This window comes from Calliphora vicina, chromosome 2, assembly GCF_958450345.1.
Source record: "Calliphora vicina chromosome 2, idCalVici1.1, whole genome shotgun sequence".
Lineage (NCBI taxonomy): Eukaryota > Metazoa > Arthropoda > Insecta > Diptera > Calliphoridae > Calliphora > Calliphora vicina.
Window position 1 is genome coordinate 119,413,196 of NC_088781.1, and position 27,529 is coordinate 119,440,724.

General features: G+C 28.8%; 1 protein-coding gene across 1 annotated transcript in view; it reads right to left on the reverse strand.

The window, feature by feature from the left end:
- The window catches only part of Lar (tyrosine-protein phosphatase Lar), a 739,256-nt gene that overhangs the window by 35,851 nt on the left and 675,876 nt on the right, over window positions 1-27,529 (reverse strand). Inside the window, exons 18-19 of the mRNA XM_065500666.1 lie at window positions 19,749-19,885; window positions 2,079-2,375 (exon numbers count right to left, since the gene is read on the reverse strand). Coding sequence (XP_065356738.1) covers window positions 2,079-2,375; window positions 19,749-19,885 — 434 coding nt within the window. The remainder of the gene's footprint in view (window positions 1-2,078; window positions 2,376-19,748; window positions 19,886-27,529) is intronic.

The following is a 27,529-nucleotide window of genomic DNA, read 5'->3' on the forward strand; positions in this document are numbered from 1 at the left end:
AAACAGTTATACACAAATTCTTCTATAGAAAACACGGCTATACACAATTTTTTATATAGAAGAACTGTTATACAAATATTTTTTTCATAGAAAAAAGTGTTATACCCTAATTTTTCTATAGAAAAAAATGTTATACAACAAAATTCTGTAGAAATATACACATGGAAAACACAGCTATACACGCAATTTTGTATAGAAAAAAGTGTTATACTCCAAATTTTTATATAGAAAAAACTGTTATACACAAATGTTTCTATTGAAAAACTGTTATACAAAAAAATTTTCTTCAGAAAAACGGTTATAGAAACATATTTTTTTTATAGAAAAAACTGTTATACGCCAAATTTTTTGTATATACAAAATTTTTATATAGAAAAAACAGTTATACATACATTTTTCCATAGAAAAAACTGTTATATATAAAACTTTTATATAGAAAAAACTGTTATACACATCATTTTTATATATATAACTGTTATAAACAAAATAGAAAAAACTGTTATACACAATTTTTCATGTAGAAAAATACTGTTACACAGAAAAAACTGTTATACAATTATTTCTACATAGAAAATATGTTAAACAACCATTTTTCTTTAGAAAAAATTGTCATATACAGATTGTTCTACAGAAAAAATGGTATACAAAAATTTTGCTATAGAAAACAACTGTTTCTCAGAAAAGGTTTTATGGGAAGATCTGTTATATTCCAATTCTCTATAGAAAAAACTTTTATACACCAATTTTTCTATAGAAAAACTATTAAATACTAATTTTTCTGTAGAAAAAAACTGTTATATAATATTTCTTCTATATAAAAATATTAATATTCATTTCACATTTTCCAGAGAAAATACTGTTGGCCCAACATTTTCTATTCAAAAAACTAATTTTTTTATAGACAAAATTGTTCAACATAAAATTTTCAATAGAAAAAACGTTTATACATAAAATTTTCTATAAATAGACTGTTATACATAATACTTTTATTTAAGGAAAAAGTGTTATATACAATTTTTGAAATAGAAAAATGCTGTTATACAACAATTTCTTTATACAAATAATGTTATACAACAATTTATCTTTAGAAAAAAGTGGTATACATAAAATTTTAACAACTGTTATGCACAAATTTTGCTATAGAAAACAACTGTTATACAATTGTTCCTCAGAAAATTTGTTATAGAAAAAACTATTATACACCAATTTTTCTATAGAAAGACTGTAAAGAAAAATTGTATAAATAAATTTTTCTTTGGAAAAATGTTTATACAAAAAGTTTCAGTTTTTACATAAAAAGCTGAAAAAGTACGAACGTATCAACTTTCCCTTGCATGATTTAATGCTGTTACTGTTCTAATTTCATTATATTCTCATATTATGGAATGTGTAATTATAACAATATTACATAACTTAGATGACATTTCTGAACAAAAATCTTTCAGAAAACTTTTTTTTAATAGAGTTTTTAATGAAAATTTTTCGAAGACAATTATTATTGACTTTAGAATTATAATTTGTAGTTTCAGATTTTTTTTTTAAAAAAAAAAATAATAAAATATTAAAAACTCTAAATAAATCACACTTTAAAGACAAATAATGTAATAAACTGAAATTATTTTTAAAAAAATTATTTCAAAATATTGTATAATTTTTTTTAAAAAAGACGTTGACTTCAAAAATTTCATTGCCAGCGTTAAAAAGATAAATATATTTATTATGCAATCCTGCTGTATTTGTTACAAAAAAATAGTAGGAAGAAAGAAAAATAATGTTTGTGGAAAAAAAATGTATCCAAAAATGTTTATTATAGGCAGCTTTGCTTACATGTTGGCTTTTTTGGAGCGGAACAATAATCAAAATTCAAAAAATTAGTTTTATTGATAAATTTGAAACAACCATTGTTATTTAAATAAAAAAAAATAAATATAAATGAAAATTAAAACAAACAAAATGATATGTGAAATTTTTAAAAGAAATTAAAAAATTTAGATTTTAAGAAAAAAAAATTTTAAATTTTTTGAAAGAAAAAATAAAATATTTATTTTTTTTTCTTATTTTTTTAAATTCATACATACCATCTTCATGCGTACGCACTATAATGGGATGCGAACGTGGTCCATCACCCACCGAAGTGCCAGCTAATACCCATATCTTATATTCGGTCCAACGTTTCAATTCATCCAAAACAAGTTCGGTTTTATTAAGAGTCGTTATTGTGGCCTCACTATCCGAACGACCCACTTCGACAAAGAACACTTTATAGTAGATAATGCGACCATTGGAACGTTCTAGAGGTGGGGGTAACCAGCTTACCGCTATAGTGGTGGGACTACCGGCACCAGCTGTTATATTGCGTGGTGGGGCACCTGGTACTATAGATATTTAAAATTGGAACGGTGGAACGAGTTTTGGCAATGCAATGAGTTTTTTTTTGTAATTTTTTTTTAAAGGTTTTTTGTAAAAAAATTTTATAATGTTTTTTTTTATTTTGATGACAAAGTGTAAGAAATGAATTGATTTGGTTGATGGTTGTTTAGTGGTGGTTTAAATTTATTTTGTAGCAGTGTTGTTGACCATAATATAAGCCATATTTTAGAGGTTGGTGATTGTAGTTTGTTGATGATGATAAATTTTTGGATATTTTTCGATAATTTTAGTTAAATTAAACAGCATCACATCAAAATTTTGTTAAAGTTAGAAACAAAATTAGGATTTGTCAAACAAAAATAAACACAAAATGAACATATGAAAAGAAATAAATAAAAAAATTATTAAATTAAATAAAGATTAATAATGAAAATTAGTTAAAATTAAAATTAATAACAAACTGAAATAAATTAAAATCATATTGAAAAACCAATGGTTTATGCAAAAAAAAATGTTAAAGTTTTGTTTTACCAACCAATTTTTTTCTTAATAATTAATATTATTTTTGAAAATTTAGAGTGCATATTTTTTGTCTTTAAAAGTATAAATTTAAATTTTTCTAAAAGGAGGAAAAAGGGCCAATGTTTTTATAACCACCATCAAAAATAATGGTCGTACAACCAAAAAGTATACATATATATCCTGGGTCCTCATAAGATTCCAAGGGTCTTTATAAGATTCCGTCTGTCCGTCAGTCTGTCTGTTGAAAACATGATAGGGCACAAACGAATGGAGCTAGCTGGTTGAATATCGGTCAATGATTTCACCTAGCCTCCATTCAAATGTCCCCTCTGGAATACTATTTGAGCAGTCATAAATATGTTGATTATGCGACAATCCTGATAAAATTTTGCACAAACTAGTTCTAAGTACTCTCAAATTATACTGTTAAGTATGACGAAATACGGCCAACATTTGTCTCTAGTCCCCATACAAGAACCCCCTCAGAAAATGACTTGAATATTCATAATTGTCTGATAATAACACTGTCCAACAGCATTTTTGGAACAGAATAGCGACCCTAGAATTCTGAACTCTAGAACTCATGTTGTGTAGATAATTTTTGTGGAATAAACTTATAGTCCAGCTCGTCGGAGTTTTATTTTTTTGCAGTGGGTGAAAGTTTTAATTTTTTGATCAAAGGGAGTATTATACTAACTGAAATAAATGTTGTAAGTTAATGTCTGAGAGAATTCTTATTGTCAGAGTTATATTATGGAATTTTATGGGGATCATTTTTGTGGAAGATCTTAACCCTCTATCTCCTCTCTTTAGGGGTCAATTTGATCAATTTTTCGAGAAAATAAAAATAAGTCCTTTAAAAAAGGACATTTAAGGATTAAAATATTCTACGAAAATGTTTGCCGAAAAATTTCAGTAGGGGTCACCAAAGATACCAATGCTGTAACTAAAGCTCTTTTCTCTTAAATAGATAAATTAAACGCCATCTTGGGTCTCCCATTTATTTTTAATAAATCGCCATAATCCATTCATGATCCGAATAAACTGTTTGAAGACCAAGAATTGGAAGCATTACTAAATGAAGATTGTTGTCAAACTCAATAAGAGCTTGTAAAATCGTTGGGAGCTACTCCAGCAGCAATTCCAACATGTTTGCGATCAGAAAAATTCATCCAAAAGCAGGGAAATTGGCAACCAAACGAATTGCAGCCGAGAGATCTTGAAAGATAATTTTGAATGTCCGAAATTATTCTTGAACGCTACCAAAAAAACTATTTTGGGAAAGAAAATATCGCCCAGGCCAGCCAAAAAAGTTTGAAGACCAAGAATTGGAGGCATTACTCCATGAAGATTGTTGTCGAACTCAACAAGAGTTTGCAAAATCATTCGGAGCTACTTAAGCAGCAATTTCAAAATGTTTGCAAGCAAAAGGATTCATTATAAAGCAGGGAAATTGGTAGCCAAAGGAATCGAAGCAGAGAGACAATTTTGCATTTCCAAAATGTTGCTTGAATGCTATAAAAGAAAATCATTTTTGCAGCGAATCATTACTGATTCAAGTTCCCATTGAAGAAGAAAATTACATATTGATGGTGGGCATACTAGATTCGGCATAGCCGAATATAAATTGAGTTTGTTTTTAGTCTATGTTTAAGTCTTTTAAATTAATTATAGTTGTCTTTTGTTGGGTGGAAATTTCTATTTTCTATTTATTATAATTCAAAAAAAAAATCTTTAATTAACTTAAAAAGTAATAGAAAAAGTGCAAGTTTTTTTTAAATTCAACCTAAAAATCATGCTTCATTTAAAAAAAAGAAAAACTTGGTGCTGTTTTTTATACACAAAGGTGATTTTTACATAAAATTATTAACATTATTAATTAAAATAAAAAAATATTTCAATAAAATTTAAAAATTAAAAGCATTCACTTGGTTTTATTTTTGTTGGAAACTATTTATAAATAAGTGGAGACATTTAAACAGTTTTTTATTATTTTTTTTGCATAAACCATTTGGAGAATTTAATTTTGTTTTGAAATAAATTATAAATAAAATCCGAAATTTTTAAAGGTTTTGAAAATTATAATAATAAACTTTAAAAACTAAATAAATCCATGATATATAAAGTTTTAGCTTTAAATAACTAGCCTTTTTAAGAGGACATAAAATTAGGTTAAAAAAAATTTTATAAAAAATTAAATAATAGGTGCTTTTAATCACAGATATTTATAGTTAAATACTTAATTTATTAAAAAGTCAAGCAAAATAGGGTTTATAATTAAAAATAACATTAAAGAAATGTTAATTCATGCATAGTTTTTTTTCCACAAAATTGATGAAATTCTAGACTGATGAGTTTATTTAACAAATATTGTGTACCACTGCATTGTTTGTACTAAATTTTATAAAGCAATCGTGGCTTTATTTATACTAAATTTTATAAAGCAATTGTGGCTTTATTTCTACTAAATTTTATAAAGCAATCGTGGCTTTATTTATACTAAATTTTATAAAGCAATCGTGGCTTTATTTATACTAAATTTTATAAAGCAATCGTGGCTTTATTTATATTAAATTTTATAAAGCAATCGTGGCTTTATTTATACTAAATTTTATAAAGCAATCGTGGCTTTATTTATACTAAATTTTATAAAGCAATCGTGGCTTTATTTATACTAAATTTTATAAAGCAATCGTGGCTTTATTTATACTAAATTTTATAAAGCAATCGTGGCTTTATTTATACTAAATTTTATAAAGCAATCGTGGCTTTATTTATACTAAATTTTATAAAGCAATCATGGCTTTATTTATACTAAATTTTATAAAGCAATCGTGGCTTTATTTATACTAAATTTTATAAAGCAATCGTGGCTTTATTTGTACTAAATTTTATAAAGCAATCGTGGCTTTATTTATACTAAATTTTATAAAGCAATCGTGGCTTTATTCATACTAAATTTTATAAAGCAATCGTGGCTTTATTTATACTAAATTTTATAAAGCAATCGTGGCTTTATTTATACTAAATTTTATAAAGCAATCGTGGCTTTATTTATACTAAATTTTATAAAGCAATCGTGGCTTTATTTATACTAAATTTTATAAAGCAATCGTGGCTTTATTTATACTAAATTTTATAAAGCAATCGTGGCTTTATTTATACTAAATTTTATAAAGCAATCGTGGCTTTATTTATACTAAATTTTATAAAGCAATCGTGGCTTTATTTATACTAAATTTTATAAAGCAATCGTGGCTTTATTTATACTAAATTTTATAAAGCAATCGTGGCTTTATTTATACTAAATTTTATAAAGCAATCGTGGCTTTATTTATACTAAATTTGATAAAGCAATCGTGGCTTTATTTATACTAAATTTTATAAAGCAATCGTGGCTTTATTTATACTAAATTTTATAAAGCAATCGAGGCTTTATTTATACTAAATTTTATAAAGCAATCGTGGCTTTATTTATACTAAATTTTATAAAGCAATCGTGGCTTTATTTATACAAAATTTTATAAAGCAATCGTGGCTTTATTTATACAAAATTTTATAAAGCAATCGTGGCTTTATTTATACTAAATTTTATAAAGCAATCGTGGCTTTATTTATACAAAATTTTATAAAGCAATCGTGGCTTTATTTATACAAAATTTTATAAAGCAATCGTGGCTTTATTTATACAAAATTTTATAAAGCAATCGTGGCTTTATTTATACAAAATTTTATAAAGCAATCGTGGCTTTATTTATACAAAATTTTATAAAGCAATCGTGGCTTTATTTATACAAAATTTTATAAAGCAATCGTGGCTTTATTTATACTAAATTTTATAAAGCAATCCTGGCTTTATTTATATTAAATTTTATAAAGCAATCCTGGCTTTATTTGTACTAAATTTTATAAAGAAATCGTGGAGATTTCGAAAATTCTTCTTGGGGAAAAACAGAAATTAAATAATGTACATTTTTATTAGGTTTTTTATTTTTAATTATTAAGGCGAACGTGTTTCATTACGTCAATTTGTAATTGATCTTTGCTGGTTTCGGAAACAATTGCGTGAAGATAGCATAAAATGTGTTCTAAATCTTATTAAATCGTGAAATCTTTAGTGACTTTCGAAGTGTCTTAATATAATATAACAAATTGTCATCGTATATTATTGTTTTTGTGTCGAATTCAATCTGCGATCAGTGTAGATTTAAAGTACGATCGGCCCTGGACACGATCATATAGACCCGTCAATCAGGGCATATGTATGAGTGTAGTATGGTTATAGCTTTAAAGGAGACGTACAAATAAACACGTCAATCACCGTTTGTATTTTGACTTCGTAGAGACGTAAAACTCAAAATAAGTATACTGTTTTTCATCTGTGCACTTTACATGCTGGCAAACATGAAGTAAATGAAATGTGTTTATCAATCACAATAGGAGACGATAAAATAATCAGCAGTCACACAAAAAATTTTTGATTTTCATCAATCATTGCCGACAGCCCTGAAAAAGAGGACTCCACGCCCACAACTAATGTTATATGAACGTAATCACAGATAATAGACTCCACTTTGATGTTTAGCTAAGACACAATAAGCTAGTTAGCGAAGACACAATACAGTGTTGCATAAGAGACAATCATCGACGACAAAATAAGTGGGAACAATTGAAAATTTTGCAGCAAATTGGGAAACACTCGTATTATTTGCAAGTTATACAAAAATTCGATAATTTTTGAACATAAACACTTTCCTTGTCTGCAATTTAATCAATTTTGTTTCAAAACTCTAACTTACATTTCATTTAACTTAGAACATTTCTCAAGTTCAAACAAACATGCTTTACAAACTTTATAATTAATATCAAAAATAAAATTGTATTTAAATAACAATCATATACATTCTGATTAAAACCAATAATACAGCATACAAATAAAGAAAAATCTCTCAGTCACATAATTATAATAATAATAATAATGAATTAATAACAACATATAAACTGAAATTATTATGCAAACAATTTTACACATGACATGCATACATACATACATATATAAAAATAATATTAATAAATATTTGCAATACAAAAAGAAAAGAAATTAAAAAACAAAAAACAAACGAGGTGACAAACAAACAATCAAATTGTAACGACAATCATAAAAATATTATGCAAAAATGGAAAAATACAATTTGTAATAATAAAATAATAATAAAAATAAAAAAAGTTAAAAACCAAATAATAATATGAGTAATATATCAAGCAAAATGAAAATACAGACAAAAAATAAATGTTAATGTTAATTAAAAAATAATTTTATAACAAGCATGTTTTTTTTGTGCGTTTTTAATAGTAAAAATAATATATTGCCATATAATAACACAAACTACTTTTAAATTAAATGTTTAATTATGAAATTGCAAAGGGATTCAAAGATTAAATACAAACTGATTAATTTAAATGGCATATAAATAAAAAACAAGGAATACTATTATATCACCTTTAAAAATGCTTTAATATATAAATTAAATGAAAAAATCTTTGCCTATTTTTAGGCTGCAGTATCAAAAAATTCCAATTTTTACAGCTGCTTACTCAAAAGTTTAAAATTAATTGTTAGCCTACATATAGTCTAATTAATAGCATCTTTTAAATATGCTTTTATTTCTTTGTTTTAAAATGTCCTTGAATCCCTTTCATTTTATCTTTTCCACTTACATTAAATCTACTTTTTATTACTGCATAACATTTTTTCTACTTTCACGCTTTTTATGCTCTAAAATTTGGGGAATTTTATTCATGAACATTATTTCATATTCATGCTTTAAATTGCCATTAAAATAATAATAAATTTATTGCAAACATGCTTATAAACCATTAAATTATTTAAATGGTATTTACTTTAAAAATAAAAAAAATGTAAAACAAAACAAGAACAAAAACATGAAATAATTATAATAAATAAAAATATTTTGTTTAATCAATTAATTTGGATTTTTATTGTATTTATTTAACAAATAAATTGCAGTAGAGATCGAAAACTGGTCAAAAAATTGTGGGGAAGATAAATAATTTTATAAGTTGGAAAAAAATTATTTAAATGAAAACATTTCGATATAGTTTATTTTTAGATTCATTTCTGTCACTCTATGACTAACTAACATGTTATGAAATGGGAGAAACTGAACTAAACGTGAATTAGAATCATATGCAGAATCTGAACTGGAATCTGAACTCGAATCTGAACTAGAATCTAAACTAAAATCTAAACTAGATTCAAAACTAGAATCTAAAATAGAATCTGAATTAGAACCTAAACAAGAATCTGAACTAGAATCTGCATTAGAATCTGAACAAGAGTCTGAACAAGAATCTTAACTAAAATCTTAACTAGAACCTAAACTAGAATCCGAACAAGAGTCTGAACTAGAATCGCACTAAAATCTGAACTAGAATCTTAACAAGAATCTGAACTAGAGAATTAAAAAAACCTTTAATTAGAATCTGAACTAGATTTAAAACCTGAACTAGAACCACAACTAAAACCTAAATTAGAAGCTGAACTAAACCTTATCTAGAATCTTAATTAGAACGTGAACTGAACCTGAACTAGAATCTAAACTAGAATCTGAACCAGAACTAAACTGAAACTGAACTAGAACCTGAACTAGAACCGGAACTACAACCTGAACTAGAACCTGAATTAGAACCTGAACTAGATCATGAACTATACCCTGAACTAGAACCTGAAGTAGAATCTGAAGTAGAACCTGAACTAGAACTTGAACTAGAATCTGAACTAGAACTAAAACCTGAACTAGAACCTAAACTAGAAACTGAACTAGAACCTGAATTAGAGAATGAACAAAACCTTGAATTAAAATCTGAACTAGAACTAAAACCTGAACTAGAACCACGACTAGTACTTAACTAGAAGCTGAACTAGAAACTGAACTAGAACCAGAACTAGAACCTGAACTAAAACCTGAACCAGAACCTGAACTAGACCCTGAACTAGAACCAGAACTGGAACCTGAACTAAAACCTGAACTGGAACCTGAACTAGAACCTAAATTAGAACCTGAACTAGAATCTGAACTAGAACCTGGACTAGATGTTGAACTTGAACATGAACTAGAACTAGAAGCTGAACTAAACCTGATCTAGAATCTGAACTAGAACCTAAACTAGAACCTGAACTAGAATCTGAACTAGAACCTGCACTAGAAGTTGAACTCGAACCTGAACTAGAACTAGAAGCTGAACTAAACCTGATCTAAAATCTGAACTAGAACCTGAACTAGAACCTGAACTAGAACCTGAACTAGAACCTGAACTAAAACCTGAACTAGAACCTGAACCTGAACAAGAACCTGAACCAAAAACTGAACTAGAACCTGAACTAGTACTTGAGCTAGTACCTAAAACTAGAACTAGAATCTAAATTAGAATCTGAACTAGAATCTGAAATAGAATCTGAAATAGAATCTGAACTAGAATCTAAACTAGTATTTGAACTAGAATATGAACTAGAACCTGAAGTAGAATCTGAACTGGAACCTGAACTAGAACTTAAACTAGAATCTGAACTAGAACTAAAACCTGAACTAGAACCACAACTAGAACTTGAACTGGAACCTGAACTAGAATCTGAACTAGAACCAGAACTAGAACCTGAACTAGAATCTGAACTAGAACCTGAACCAGAAGTTGAACTTGAACCTGAACTAGAACTAGAAGCTGAACTAAACCTGATCTAGAATCTGAACTAGAACCTGAACTGGAACCTGAACTAGTACCTGAACTAGAACTTGAACTAGAACCTGAAATAGAACCTGAACTAGAACCTGAACTAGAACCAGAACTAGAACTAGAACCTGAACTAGGATCAGAACTAGAACCTGAACTAGAACCTGAACTAGAACCAGAACTAGAACCTGAACTAGTACTTGAAGTAGTACCTGAACTAGAATCTAAACTAGAATCTGAACTATAATCTGAAATAGAATCTGAAATAGAATCTGAACTAGAATCTAAACTAGAATTTGAAATAGAATATGAACTAGAACCTGAAATAGAGCCTGAATTTAAACCTGAACTAGAATCTGAACTAGAACATGAACTAGAACCTGAACTAGAACCTGAACTAGAACATGAACTAGAACCTGAACTATAACCTGAACTAGAACTTGAAATAGAGCCTAAACTAGAACCTGAATTTAAACCTGAACTAGAATCTGAACTAGAACTAGAACCTAAACTAGAACCTGAACTAGAACCTTAACTAGAACTTGAAATAGAACCTGAAATAGAGCCTGAAATAGAACTGAATCAGAACTTGAACCTGAAATAGAACTGAATTAGAACTAGAGCCTGAAATAGAGCCTAAACTAAAACCTGAACTAGAACTGAGCTAGAACCTGAACTAGAACCTGAACTAAAACCAGAACTAGAAGTTGAACTAAACCTGATATAAAACCTGAACTAGAACCTGAACTAGAATCTGAACTAGAATTTAAACTGGAATCTGAACTAGAATCTGAACTAGAATCTGAACTTGAATCTGAACTAGAATCTAAACAAGAATCTAAACACGAATCTGAACTAGAATCTGAACTTGAATCTAAACTAGAATCTAAACTAGAACCTGAACTAGAATCTGAACTAGAACTGAACTAGAATCTAAACTAGAAGATACACTGGAACGTTAACTAGAACCGAACTAAAACTAAACCAGAACTGGATTAGAAAATGTTCCTAATTTATTCCCTATTTTGTTAACCCTTTTTTCGATCTCCACTGTTAATTTATTCATTTCTATTTTTCTTTTGTACACAATTAATATCGGCTATTATAATTTTTATTATTACAGGTGCTTAATTATGGTGCGTTTTTAAATTTAAGTGCTGTGTGCTGCTAATATTACAACAAAATGTTTTTGCAAATAACAATATTTGCAGGGTATTTTTTTTTAATTTTTTATTAGTTTTTAGGTGCTTTTGTTTGCTATTGTTTACATTTCGACTTGTATTTGAATAATAATAATTTGTGCTCTAATAAAAAGAAGGTGCCATTTATTAACGTTTGTTATTTTGCATTTTTATTTAATTATTTATTGTAGGTGCAATAATTTAGTTAAACATTTGTTTGTTTGTTTTGTAGCAGTTTTTAATTGGTGCGTTAATATTTATAAGTGAAAAAATAGTAAAACTCACTCACACACTTTCAACTGGCGGCACACACATAAAATCTGACAAATAAATAGCATGCATTTTATTTGTTTAAAGGTTTTTTTTTATAGTTTGAAAATTTGTTAAATAGGAAATGCAAATACAAATTAAGTTATTGTGTTTAAGGTTTTTAGAATTTCTTTTTTAAATAAATCAGATATAAATACAAATAGCTTAGGGGTAAGCTAAATTAGCTTGAAATGAGAGGGGCTTGAAGTTTTGATGGTTTTTATGTAATATTTTATTTCATTAGCTGGCTTATTGTTGTTGGCATTAATAAATGTTCCTACAAAAAATATTCTATTTCCAAACTTACCAATATTATGTTTGATTTTATATTATTCGAAATCCGGCTTTTGTGGACAATTTTATTAAAATTTTTGAAATAATATTAAAAACAAAATAATAAATATAGTTTTGTAACATTTGTTTTTGTGTTTATTATGTTGTTATATGACAGTGTTCAATATTGTTTTTGTTTGTGTCTTTTTCTATAGGATTTATTCGAATGTTTGGATTAAACTCAAGTTATTTATTTGACTATTAAGTACTAGGAAACCAATAGGGGAAACTTTAGAGCTGCAAAGCTGCAAATTGCTTGCAATATTCATCATGTTTATAAATATTTCCATTAATAGAAACTTCTATTGGACTTATCAGCAATGTTGATAACATGCTGTTATTAACATTGTTAATAAGTATGACGACATTAACTCTGCAGCAGCTTTAAAAGCTCTAGGTGATTATTGTGGAAAGAGAACATTCTAGTTTTGTTAGCTAATTCACGAAACTACTAGAAGATGACACTGTGTATATAAATAGTAACAGCGAGTTGCTGAGGAGTCAGTATATCGAAGGCGCTGTTAGAGTTAACATCAACTGTATTACCAGTGTATTATTATAAATTATAAAGTGTGTGTATTAAAAGAGATGGAATATTTAAATTGTTGTATAAATTTATATAAATAAAGAGTTGTTACCGTTTTTAAAAGATAAAAACGTAATAATAATAAATGTTTAAACAAATTTGATGGTTGCCAAACACAAATATGATCAATTAGTCTCCAAATCTGGATCTCAGCGAAATCATGTTACTTTAAAATCATTAACGAAGGCACTAGAGATGAGCGATCCCGTGATTTTTGAAGAACGTCGTTCTCAGTTAACGTGATTTATAAATCACTGTTCTTTTAAACAGTGACTGCGATCACGTTTGGTTGATGTTAAGCAAAATAATAATTATGTTAAGAAGAATCATTATGTATTATTTTCATTCTTAAATCTGTTCTTATGTTAACCAAAAACATAGGAAAATAAAAAAATTAAGCTAACTAACTGATATGTTACTTAACATTTTATTTGATACACTGTATTGGAGATATATAAAATTATGCGCCTAAAAATATGCTCTAACTGTTGATTCCAGTGAATGTTGAAAAATATAAAGAACGACATGTAACAGTTTGTTGAAATACATAAAAGAACGACATTAAAATATGTACCTGTTACTTTCTCCATTTTTTAGCAGTGATTTTTTTTTAAAACGTTACCAGTGAATGTTGAATAATATAAAAGAACGACATTTAACAGTATGTTGAAAAATGTAAAAGAACGATATTAAAAGTACCTGTTACTAAAGTTGTTGCAGTGATTTTTCTAAAACGTTACCAGTGAATGTTGAAAAATATAAAAGAACGACTTAAATGTACCTGTTACTTGCAATATTCAGTAACTGTTGTTACCAGTGATTTTTCAATCACAGTGATTAAATCACAGGTATGGAAATATCGCTCATCTCTAGAAGGCACTAGGTTAAAAGGAGTACCATTGTAAGGATTTCACTTAAAGGAGGATATCGATAATTTCATTCCAAGTAGGCAACCGTTAGCGATACAGTTTCAAATTTGCAACCGTTGCAGATACCGAAACTTTCATAAATTATAGGCATTAAAAAATCATTATTTTTTCTGTATAACTTTCAAAGAAGTTGCTAAACAACTTTGAGTTAATATTCCTGAACGCTGGATAATAATAGTTAATCATTTCTGTTCGGAATAAAGGATGTACAGCATAAGATTTTGAAACTAAATAGTTTATTGAAACTAATTTGGCTCTTTTTTTCAAGAAATCTATTATCCCATATTATTTAAGTGTTTTATTTAAAATATTCATGCATAGTTTTTTCATGTAAGTGCAATGTGATAATATTGTTCAAGTGTTGTAAAGATGTATTAAGTATATTCAGAGTATATGTTGTACATAAATTATAAATAAATTAACATAATTAAACTAACATTTAAATAAATACATAAAACTGAAACTTAAATCAAGTTGTACAAGATAAATTGTAACTATGTATTTTACTAGTAGATGATAAATAAGTATATTTATGTATAATTGTCTAGTATATTATGTATATTTAGGTATATAACTATGTTTTTGTATAAGTAGGTATAAGAATATTAAGTATATTTTATGTATATACACGCAAAGAAAAAATATAGTTGGGCATGGTTACTGTAACCATTTCAATATTGTTACAAGTTTTTTAACTATATTATAGTCACAGTAACCATTTACATGATTGTGGTAACCATAATATGGTTAATTTACGATTCACATGATTGTATCAACCATATATATGGTTACAGTAAACAAATATGTGTTTGTGACAACCATTCATATGATGAAGGACTTATTATATTATGTTGCTTTCGGCTTAAAGCTTATCATAATCTGAGAACAACATATTATGATAAAATTATTCATCATAAATATGGCTGCCACAAACATATATTTGTTTACTGTAACCATATATATTTTTGATACAATCATGTGAATCATAAATTAACCATATTATGGTTACCACAATCATGTAAATAGTTACTGTGACTATAATATTGTTAAAAATCTTGTAACACTATTTAAATGGTTACAGTAACCATGCCCAATTATATTTTTTCTCTGCGTGTAGAGTATGTTAATCTGTGTGTATATAGAGTTGTGTTTTAAAGACTGAAAATACTAAATAAATTTAGTCTAATTAATGCAATTTTCGAAGAGGACGTTTAGATTTTTTTTCTTAAATTTTAATATAAGAAACATATTTTAAATCATTAAGAAAAATTTAACAATAAAAATTTAAGCAGCTCAGATACACAACATCATTGTGTGCTTATATCAGTGATCGGCACCCATAGCCACCAGGGGAAAAATATGATCAGTTATTTATTTGTGCAACACACATATCAACGAAGTTCATTGAATGAAAGTATATAACATGTTATTATAATCCATATTCTCTTTATGCCGAGCACTGACTTATTTTGATGGTATGCAACTATCTCACTCTCAGTGCAATGCAAGAAATTTTCTTGTAATTTATGGATTCCATCATATAATTGGATGTATGACTTCAATATGAGGGATTTAATAAATGGCGTTACTTTTGAAGGCGGTTTTTGTTTTTAATAACTTATATGTCATATTGAAGGGTACAAATCTGTAAATTATTCTCACTTAGTGATTGAACATCGTAGTGTGAACAACAAGTTTTTTTTTTTTGCTTCAAAAATGTCGAATTTTGTGCCACTTTTTTAATTAGAAAAAAAGTGCCGCAGAAGGACACCGATTGCTCACTGAAGCTTATGGTAAATGTGTTTCAGAAGACAAATATCGCATAGGCCAGCCAAAAAAGTTTAAAGACCAAGATTTGGAGTCATTTCTCCTCTCATGAAGATTGTTGACAAACTCAACAATAGCTTGCAAAATCATTGGGAGCTACTCAAGCAGCAATTTCAAAACGTTTGCAAGTAGCTGGATTTATCCAAAAGCTGGGAAATTGGCTACCGTACGAATAGAAGCTATTAACTATGCAGCTTGAATCATTACTTGTGATGAAAAATGAATCCATTCTGAAAACCCGAAGTTTAAGAAACCGTATGTGAAGCCCGCCCAACCAGCCGAATCGAAACCAAATCCAAATATACATGGCGCTAAGGTAATTCTCTGAATTTGGTGGGACCAAAAGGGCCTTATCTTTTATGACTGCTTAAATCATACTAGACCATAGGGAACCTATACCGAACGCAACTGATTCGTTTGAAATGAGTATTGATCGAAAAACGCCCAGAATATGCGGCCAGATATGACAACACTCGGCCACATGTAGCAATACCCATTAAAAAGTATTTAGGAAGTGGTTGGGATGTTTCGCCTCACCCGCTTTATAGTGTGAACTAAACCCCGTCATACTACTTTGTTTCGATCGATGTAGAACGCTCTCTCTTGGACACGCTTCACTTTGCAACAGAGTATCTGATATTGGCTTGATTCGTTCCTGGCCTCAAAAGGTGGGCGGAAGGCAAATATCGCCCAGGTCAGCCAAAAAAAAATTACTCAGTGGGAGCTACTCAATCAGAAATTTCAAAACGCAGTAGGATTCATCCAAAAGAAGGGAAATTTGGTATTTCGTATTGAAGCTGAGAGACCGATTTTGAATGTCTGAAATGCTGGTTGAACGCTATAAAAAAAATAATTTTTGCACCAAATCAATACTTGCTGAATAATGGATCCATTACGATAACCCGAAGCGTAAGAGATTGTATGTGAAGCTCGGCTAACCAACCAAATCGGCAGTAAAACCAAATATCTAAGACACTAAGGTGGAACGATGCAGAATGCTCCGTCTGGTATACGCTTCACATTAGAGCAGAGTATCCGATATTGGCTTGATTCGTTCTTGGCCTCAAAAGATGAGCAGTTCTTTTGGCTCGAAATTCATATGTTGCCAGTAAGATGGAAAAAGGTCATAGCTAACAATGGCCAATACTTAGAATAAATTTATATTGTACAAATGTTTCAAAATAAATGCTAAAAATGTGAAAAATCCCACATTTTTAAGTCATACATCCAATATTTTGAAATTTTTAAGTCTGTGACTACACTCTAGGCTGCTTAGAGGCACTAAAGTGACAATTGTCTTCACGCTAGGTTACGTGGGATGTCAGTATACTGAAGCAAAAATTAAATAAACTTTATGAGAATAACATCAACACGATTTATATAAAAGTGCAGATTACTTAGAGACACTTAAGTGGCAATTGACTTCACACTAGATTACCTGGGATGTATAAAGAAAACGATTAATTTCTCTCTACACTATAAAGAGCACATACGTGTGAAATAAACCAAAATATATAAATTGGAGTTAAAGAAGGGATACATTGACTACCCAACAGTTAAGCAATTAGTCTATGTACCTCTTATATTCAGCAATTGTCACTAATGTGTGATCACTTGGTTGACTCCAATTTATATATTTTGGTTCATTTCACACGTATGTGCTCTTTGTAGTGTAGAGAGAAATAAATTGATCACTTGGTTGACTCCAATTTATATATTTTGGTTAATTTGACACTTATCTGTACTTTGTAGTGCAAATAGAAGTCAATTGGTTACGTTATGCATTTCATGTAATCTAGGGTGAAGTCAATCGTCACTTAAGTGTCTCTAAGTAATCGAGATTGTAGTCACTTTAATGGTTTATTTTGTAATGCTACGTTTCCGCATACACCGTAATCGGCACCGAAAACGAAATTTCATATATTTGCACCGAAAAAAATTCATTTCAGAAGTTGGCAACGAAAATTGGGAACGAAACGGCACCGATCAGTAACGAAAAACCTGTCATTTGAGGCCGGAACGACAACAACTTCAAGTAGGTTGTTTTCGGTGCTGTAGGAACGAAATTATTTTAGTTATTTTTTATTTCAAATATAAAGAAAATCAAAATGAATAAAAAAATAATTTTTCTTTATTGGAAGAGGAAAAAATAATAGATTTTGTCAAAAATAATTCTATTTAATGTGCGACATCCAAAATTAAAAAATAATTTCGTTTCTGTTTTATGCCGCAACGCACCCAACTGAAACGAAATAATTCAGAAACGAGACGGTGACGAACACCAACGTTTTTCAGTTTCAGTTTTCGTTATCGGCGCCGACTACGGTGTATGCGGAAACCCAGCTTAAGTATATTGATATTCTGGAAAGTGCTGGTAAGTATACTGACATCGCATTTAGCATAGTGTGAAGCGAATTGTCTCTTTAGTGTCTCAAGTAAACTAGTATTTTAACCACCAGAAGTAATTTATTGGAGAATTGTCGGAGTAAGATTCGTTTAAAAGCAATAGGTTATTGGACTGTCTATATGAATTCATTTTAACTAACTATTTGAGGTCATTTAGCACCCGTACATGTTCAAATAACTTGTTATGTAGCTATCAAGTAACTAGTTAGGTAGCTAGCAAGGTAACTGACTTTATGTAACCAGTATGTGAATCCAATGCATTGCCTACTTTGGACCAGCTATTAGAGAGGATTACAATGTATCCAAAAGTATCAAAATAACTAGCCACGTAGCTATTTCTGAACTAGTTCGGAACAGTCTCCTAGAACTGCTGTGATAAGTATAAATAAATATACTCTTTCTTTGAATCGATCACTGTTTTAGTTCGTTTAATAAAGCATTTTGCTTGCACTTTGCAGCTCAGAATAGACCAATTTGATTGATTCGAGAGACTATTTCGTAGTTCTTGGGAACCAGTAAATTTTAAAGCAATATAAATAAAAAGCTTGTAATTTATTTAGTATTTTCAGCTTTAGGTATTTCTTTGTTTAACGTATAATTAAATAATAAAATTAACAAATTAAAGTTAAATCAAATGAAAGCCATAAAAATTGCCTTTTTTATAATAAAAGTGTGAAAAAACCTGCCTATAACTTGAAAACTTTAACAAGACCTGAGCACCATTTTTATTTACTTTTGAGAGATTTACTCAAATCCAAAAAATATTTATCAAATAACAGGATTTCAACAGTTTTATGAAGACTTTAAAATAAAATGTTATAAATTTAAGAACAGAATTTTACAAATCATTATTATAACATAATAATGTTTTTTGACTAAATTAGTTTAAAGTTTTTAAACTTTTTTTCTTTGTTTACAACATTTTCGAATTTAAAACTTAATTCAACTGTGATTCATGTTATTGTTTTATGTTATATTAAATATTCCTTATATTTCATTAAATAAATAATAAACTCAACAAATAGTATTTAAAAATTAATAAAAATTTAATATAAAATTCAGTTAATGCTCTAAGGGGTTGGTAAATAATTTAAATATATAGTTATATAGTATATGTATAAATATAAAACATTAACTTTCTACATTTAAACAACACCTTTTAAAAAAAAACTCAACTTAAAATATTAATTATATATATAAATTGTTAAATATAAATAAAAAGAAAAACTTAAAACTATTGGTAAAAACTACTACTGTATTGTTTATTTTTATGTTTAAGTATTTTTATATAAAAAAAACTTTATGATTTTTTTTTTATAAAATTATTTAATTTTATATAGATTTTTTGGCACCTTATGTTAATTTTTTTTTTAAAGTTATTTTAAATATATTTTGTTATAGATTTATGTAGAGTTGTATTATTTTTTTTTAAATATATATTTTTATATATTGTATATATATATATAGTAAGTAGTATTATAGTTATTATATATAATAAATAGTAATAGTTTAGTTTAAAATGAAATATTTACTTACCATATTGTTTCGTACGGACGGGTATGGGTGGTGTTGTGGCACCTTCACCTCTTTGAGAACGAGCTGCCAGCCAAATATAATATAAAGTGTCAGGATACAAACCATCAAGCGTATAGGATTCGGTATTGGAAATGCGCCTGTTGGAAGATGAAAGAGAAAAGTAAACAAAATTGAATATGTGAAATATTAAAAAAAAATGAACTTTGACCCCAGTTTCAGTAAAGTCTTGACCGTTTTTGACCAAATTCTTTCTGTTTTTTATTCTAAGATGTATCCTTAATACAAAACTTTAAAACAATTCCTATATATCTAGAATTTGTTTAACAAAATTTGAAAAATTATGAAGTGGCAGTAAATATTTAAGGATTTTCGTTTTCCCCGAAATTCTTAAAGTTCACAAGGCAGTCACTTTTAATTGATGAGATATATTAACCTAATTATATTTTTTTTATATTCTCTTATGTGTTCTTAATAAATTTCTAGAAATCAAATTGTATAGTTCAAGATTTGTTTAACAAAATGTTTAATAATTGGGATATTCACACGGTCTACTATTTGGTCATAATGTCCTAATATATTTTGATAGTTTAAACAAATTTTTGTTGGGTTTCAAACAAAAACGTTCTAAATTATTAACACTTATTTCAACTACGTTTATGGTTTTGTCATAAAATAATACTTTATTTGTTTAAAACACAACAAAAACTATTATAATATATTACAACATTATGACTACTACCAGACCATGTGAATATCTCAAATTTTTTTTTTTTTGAGGAGTACGCTACTCTTTCGGCCCAATACAATTTCTAAAGCATGTTTAATAATTCCCAAAAGTTTCAGGAAAAATCCCTTAATAAATTCCTAACATTCTTTTGAATTTTAATGAAAAATATCTGCACAGTGGGGCAGAATCAAAATTTTTGGAAATAAATTTTGCATTTCTAAACGCCTGCTCCGATCGGGATAAAATTTGACCAGGACGTAGCCAAGGAGTATTCCAGTTTAAGTTATTAAAATTATCCAGGGGCCATTTTTTGTTTCCCTTCCGATTTTAAAGATTTTTATATTTTGGGAAAGCGCTCGGCTAGGCCTTGAAAAAGCTATTTATCTCTTATAATTTCCGAGTTATAGGCGTTTCAAAATTTAAATTTTAAAATTTTTCCATACCTAGGTTCGCTTTTTTGACGGAATGAACTCGAGTTTTTTGTTAGTTAGACAACTAAATTATCAATAATAAAAAACGATTTCAGAGCAATATCAATTGTGGATCCAAAAATAAACGATTTTTAATTTAAAAATTCCAAAAATAGTATATTTTTGCTGGTTTTTGTGCGAAAAGGTGACTTAACTCTTTTTTTTATTAAAAAAAAACTTTCTTTAAGGACATATAACAATTTTATGTTTTTTATAAGGCATCTTTTTGAAGAACATTTTGGAATAAAAAACATGTCCTATTTTTCGAACATGTCTCTCTTACGCCCTTCGGAATTTGATCTATTTTTTTATCAAAATTTCAACTTTAGACCACATGTTCTAAAATTCCAAAGCAGGGATGAGAAAACGGAAAACATATTTGGAAAGATTGGTGTGTTCTTTATTTATTCCCAAAGTATTTTCCCAGCCACGAAGAAAATATGGAGCCTATGGATAAAATTGTAAAAAATACCATTTTTGGGATTTTCGATCCAATTTTTAGGAATTGCGGGATTCCCTTTGACCTTTTTTCACATTTTACTATTTAGAATTACAAATTGAAAAAACGTTAAAAATTTCACTGAGTTTTGTCAATAAATAAAGATTTTATATAACATATTTATTGAGTCTCTAAAACAAAATTTGTATAAAATTTTAATAGGATTGCAAATGGATCAAAAAGTCCATTTGCTATCCTAGAAAATTAGAAAATTATTTTATGCACTTTGTCCAATGTGTGTGAAGATAAATTCGTATTTAACTAGCACAGACAAAAACCACATTTTTTAACATTGCTCATTTTACAGTCAACAGAGCACTGTTAATCACTTAACAGTCTTGATAATTGAATTATAATACAAAAATACGTCTGAAATAGGTATCAGAAATAATTTCAGAAACAATTTCAGAAATATAAAAAATTAAAAAAAATATTTCAGATGTTTTTTTTATAATAATATTAAAAAAAAAACATTTTGAAAAAAGTCACTTTTATGATGAAGTTCAGGCGACGAATTTGGAAAAATATGGAGTTGCACACGTAACCCACTATATACGAATGGTAGTCCAATGGGTCCTAAATGCGACTGCATAAGTCGAATTTCTGAAATCATTTTGGAATTTGAGAAAAACAGTTTTTAAAAAAAGTCTATTTTGAAAAAAGTCACTTTTATGATGAACTTCAGGCGACGAATTTGGAAAAATATGGAGTTGCACACGTAACCCACTATATACGAATGGTAGTCCAATGGGTCCTAAATGCGACTGCATAAGTCGAATTTCTGAAATAATTTTAGAATTTGAGAAAAACAGTTTTTAAAAAAAGTCTATTTTGAAAAAAGTCACTTTTATGATGAAGTTCAGGCGACGAATTTGGAAAAATATGGAGTTGCATACGTAACCCACTATATACGAATGGTAGTCCAATGGGTCCTAAATGCGACTGCATAAGTCGAATTTCTGAAATAATTTTGGAATTTGAGAAAAACAGTTTTTAAAAAAAGTCTATTTTGAAAAAAGTCACTTTTATGATGAAGTTCAGGCGACGAATTTGGAAAAATATGGAGTTGCACACGTAACCCACTATATACGAATGGTAGTCCAATGGGTCCTAAATGCGACTGCATAAGTCGAATTTCTGAAATAATTTTGGAATTTGAGAAAAACAGTTTTTAAAAAAAGTCTATTTTGAAAAAAGTCACTTTTATGATGAACTTCAGGCGACGAATTTGGAAAAATATGGAGTTGCACACGTAACCCACTATATACGAATGGTAGTCCAATGGGTCCTAAATGCGACTGCATAAGTCGAATTTCTGAAATAATTTTGGAATTTGAGAAAAACAGTTTTTAAAAAAAGTCTATTTTGAATAAAGTCGCTTTTATGATGAAGTTCAGGCGACGAATTTGGAAAAATATGGAGTTGCACACGTAACCCACTATATACGAATGGTAGCCCAATGGGTCCTAAATGCGACTGCATAAGTCGAATTTCTGAAATAATTTTGGAATTTGAGAAAAACAGTTTTTAAAAAAAGTCTATTTTGAAAAAAGTCACTTTTATGATGAAGTTCAGGCGACGAATTTGGAAAAATATGGAGTTGCACACGTAACCCACTATATACGAATGGTAGTCCAATGGGTCCTAAATGCGACTGCATAAGTCGAATTTCTGAAATAATTTTGGAATTTGAGAAAAACAGTTTTTAAAAAAAGTCTATTTTGAAAAAAGTCACTTTTATGATGAACTTCAGGCGACGAATTTGGAAAAATATGGAGTTGCACACGTAACCCACTATATACGAATGGTAGTCCAATGGGTCCTAAATGCGACTGCATAAGTCGAATTTCTGAAATAATTTTGGAATTTGAGAAAAACAGTTTTTAAAAAAAGTCTATTTTGAAAAAAGTCACTTTTATGATGAACTTCAGGCGACGAATTTGGAAAAATATGGAGTTGCACACGTAACCCACTATATACGAATGGTAGTCCAATGGGTCCTAAATGCGACTGCATAAGTCGAATTTCTGAAACAATTTTGGAATTTGGAAATTCATCATAAAAGTGACTTTTTTCAAAATAGACTTTTTTTAAAAACTGTTTTTCTCAAATTCCAAAATTATTTCAGAAATTCGACTTATGCAGTCGCATTTAGGACCCATTGGACTACCATTCGTATATAGTGGGTTACGTGTGCAACTCCATATTTTTCCAAATTCGTCGCCTGAAGTTCATCATAAAAGTGACTTTTTTCAAAATAGACTTTTTTTAAAAACTGTTTTTCTCAAATTCCAAAATTATTTCAGAAATTCGACTTATGCAGTCGCATTTAGGACCCATTGGACTACCATTCGTATATAGTGGGTTACGTGTGCAACTCCATATTTTTCCAAATTCGTCGCCTGAACTTCATCATAAAAGTGACTTTTTTCAAAATAGACTTTTTTTAAAAACTGTTTTTCTCAAATTCCAAAATTATTTCAGAAATTCGACTTATGCAGTCGCATTTAGGACCCATTGGACTACCATTCGTATATAGTGGGTTACGTGTGCAACTCCATATTTTTCCAAATTCGTCGCCTGAACTTCATCATAAAAGTGACTTTTTTCAAAATAGACTTTTTTTAAAAACTGTTTTTCTCAAATTCCAAAATTATTTCAGAAATTCGACTTATGCAGTAGCATTTAGGACCCATTGGACTACCATTCGTATATAGTGGGTTACGTGTGCAACTCCATATTTTTCCAAATTCGTCGCCTGAACTTCATCATAAAAGTGACTTTTTTCAAAATAGACTTTTTTTAAAAACTGTTTTTCTCAAATTCCAAAATTATTTCAGAAATTCGACTTATGCAGTCGCATTTAGGACCCATTGGACTACCATTCGTATATAGTGGGTTACGTGTGCAACTCCATATTTTTCCAAATTCGTCGCCTGAACTTCATCATAAAAGTGACTTTTTTCAAAATGTTTTTTTTTTAATATTATTATAAAAAAACATCTGAAATATTTTTTTTAATTTTTTATATTTCTGAAATTGTTTCTGAAATTATTTCTGATACCTATTTCAGACGTATTTTTGTATTATAATTCAATTATCAAGACTGTTAAGTGATTAACAGTGCTCTGTTGACTGTAAAATGAGCAATGTTAAAAAATGTGGTTTTTGTCTGTGCTAGTTAAATACGAATTTATCTTCACACACATCTTTGACCAACCTTTCTTCAATTTTTGTATCCCTTTCAAAAAATAAGATTTGTCATCAAAATAGGGCTTTTTCTGAGAGTCAAATCTCTTTCGGCCGAGAAATTTCTTTAGGTTTAGAAACAAAGTGGAAATATGGCGGAAGAGAGAGCAGTTCGTAGCTTAATTCATGGATTTTTGCAATGGAAACTGTACATTTGTGCACACGCTTGTCGTCGCGGCAGCCATCTTGCGGAAAGCTTTCTCATACCAAAGAAATCATTCAAAATAGAAAACACTGAGTCATGTGAGATGCCTATGGCTTCCACAATCTCTCGCACTTTCAATCTCCGATCGGCCAACACCATATCGTGATTTAGAGATTTCAACTGGCCGTCTAGAACGTTCGGCCGCAACGAAATTCAGTAAACCACTTTTTTACCATTGAAATTAATATTGCAGAGTTCCCATAGTATTTATCAAGCTTAGCCGTTAATTGAGCAATTAATTTTTCCACAAAAAATATTACATATTGAGCAGTAGAAATAAACTTCTTTCCAATTTCTCCTCAAGTCACGAGGTAGTCAATATCTGTCAAACACAAACTAAATGACGAAGCTTGTTAAAATTTTGACAGGAGTCAACTGACTAATTGAAGCCTGTTGACAGTAGCATTGTTGCACATTCAGTTAAGAGCACTCATAGCTAAAATTGGGTTTTGCCGAAAATCGTAATTCGAAAATGAATTCAAAAAAAAAAAACAATTGCAAAATAGAGGATATATTAAAATTCACACCTTATTAGAATTTGCCGCCATTTGTGCAGTAAAGCGTTGCCAATTTAGGGCTAGTAAAAATGGAGAAAGGGTATTAAAAAGAACACGGCCTTTAGGCTTAACGTCTGTAATGCATGGAATTATAGATCCTGTGGACATGCTTGCATAATAGGAAGTATTCAAAATCTTCTTGATCATATTGATTACTGCACCCCCCAACCCTTCTTCCTGAGGAACTTCTGTTTCTCAATCCCATACAGTATAGAACCTGATGATGGTCCCTCCCTTGGTTCCCTATACGGATGGGTCCAAAAAAGGGGACAGAGTGGGCATTCCTGAATTTTGGAAAATAATGTTCTTTAGACTCCCAAATGGATATAGATTCTATCGGCCATTAGGAGAGCGGTCAACTGGATCTGATTTTACTGGATATCTGGTAGGAATATTCGTATATATACAGACAGTTAGTCGCAACTGATCTGGTAGATACAGCAACAATTTTTTTATTGTAAATTTTTTTAAATGTCCTAATTTTGAAACTATTTTTTGATAAAAATATATTTTTTACTGAAATTTTATTTTGATTACTCTATTAACTACTTTGAATTTAATATTTGGGGGATTCAAACGGTCTCCTATTAGGTCGTATTGTCATAATGTCATAAAATATATTTTTAGTTTAAACAAATTTTTGTTGGGTTTCAAACAAAAAAGTTGTGAACTAATAAGACTTTTTGAACTATGTTTATTAAGGTAGGGTCAGACTACGCAAATTATTTGACACAAGATGTTTCATGTGTTTGATCAAAACTACATCAAATAATTCATGGGTTGATTTTGTGTTCACACTGTACACATTTATTTGCCATATTTGTTTAATCAAACTACACCGAAATACTATCAAACACACAAAGGGGAAAATATATTTGTCTTGTGTGACCATTTATGGTAATATTTGTTCTAAATAATTATTAAATAAAGCTGCAAAACAACTTTAATTTCTTTTATCAATAAAAAAGACATTTCTAGAAAGTAAAATATTACCAGATTTTGCTTTAGATTTGAAATAATTATGAAATTTCAGTACTTTTATTTAAGCGTCAAATATTTTATGTTTCTAGTTTGAACAGAAAATATTTTTGCACTGCAAACAAGAAAACAGCTGAATTAGGTCAAACAAATTTATTTGCCAATATGAAAACATTCTTGTAATGTGACCAATGTGTGACCACTAAACAGCAAATATTTTCCTGCATTTTGGGTATTTTTTTATTTGATCTTGCAATTCATTTGCAAGATCAAACAGCGTCAAATAACAGCTGTTGCATCATGTGTTATCGCAAAATTAGTGTTGCTATATCTTAAATTAAAAATCGCTAAATAATGAAAACAAATCGCGAAAAGAACATAAGCTTGAACAATTTAATAATATAATTATTAAATGTTTATTTATTAAATTATATTACTATCACAATTCATAATTGAAATTTAATGGAAATGTAATCATGTTTTATACTTGAAAAATATTTGAAATATTAAATATTTTTCAAACAAAAACATATGGCTTGAATTTATGTTTCCTTTTTACTGGAGAATGCTATTGAAATAAAGTGTAATACAACTGTAATTAAATTGCTTGACTATAACTCAAGGCTTGAATTACACTTGCTATCAACTTGAATTCCAGTAAAAATGCTTATTGGTTTTTTAATACATATTCCCAGCAAAAATTTTGTGAATTTTTGTAATGACAACTAGTTATTTCATGCATTCTTTTGTAAGGAGTGGTGGTTATCCAACACATTATTTTATTTACTAGAATAAGTACTTATTTTTATACAGGCTGGTAATGAACTTTTGCATTTAGCATAGCTATCTAGTGTGTTTGACTGGAAAACGGGAGGTTAGTGGTTCGCCACCTGTCAAAGCCATTAATTTTTTTGTTCATATCATATTCATTTACATGTTGATGTTAAAACTATTGTTAACTTCCAATAAAATAACTCTTACATGGAGCAGTGAGTTAGCAGCTTGACTATCAAACACAAGCAAATAATGTGACTGTTCGATTCCCACACAAGGCAATATTTTTTGTGTTTTTTTTTAGCTACATATTCTTGTTGTG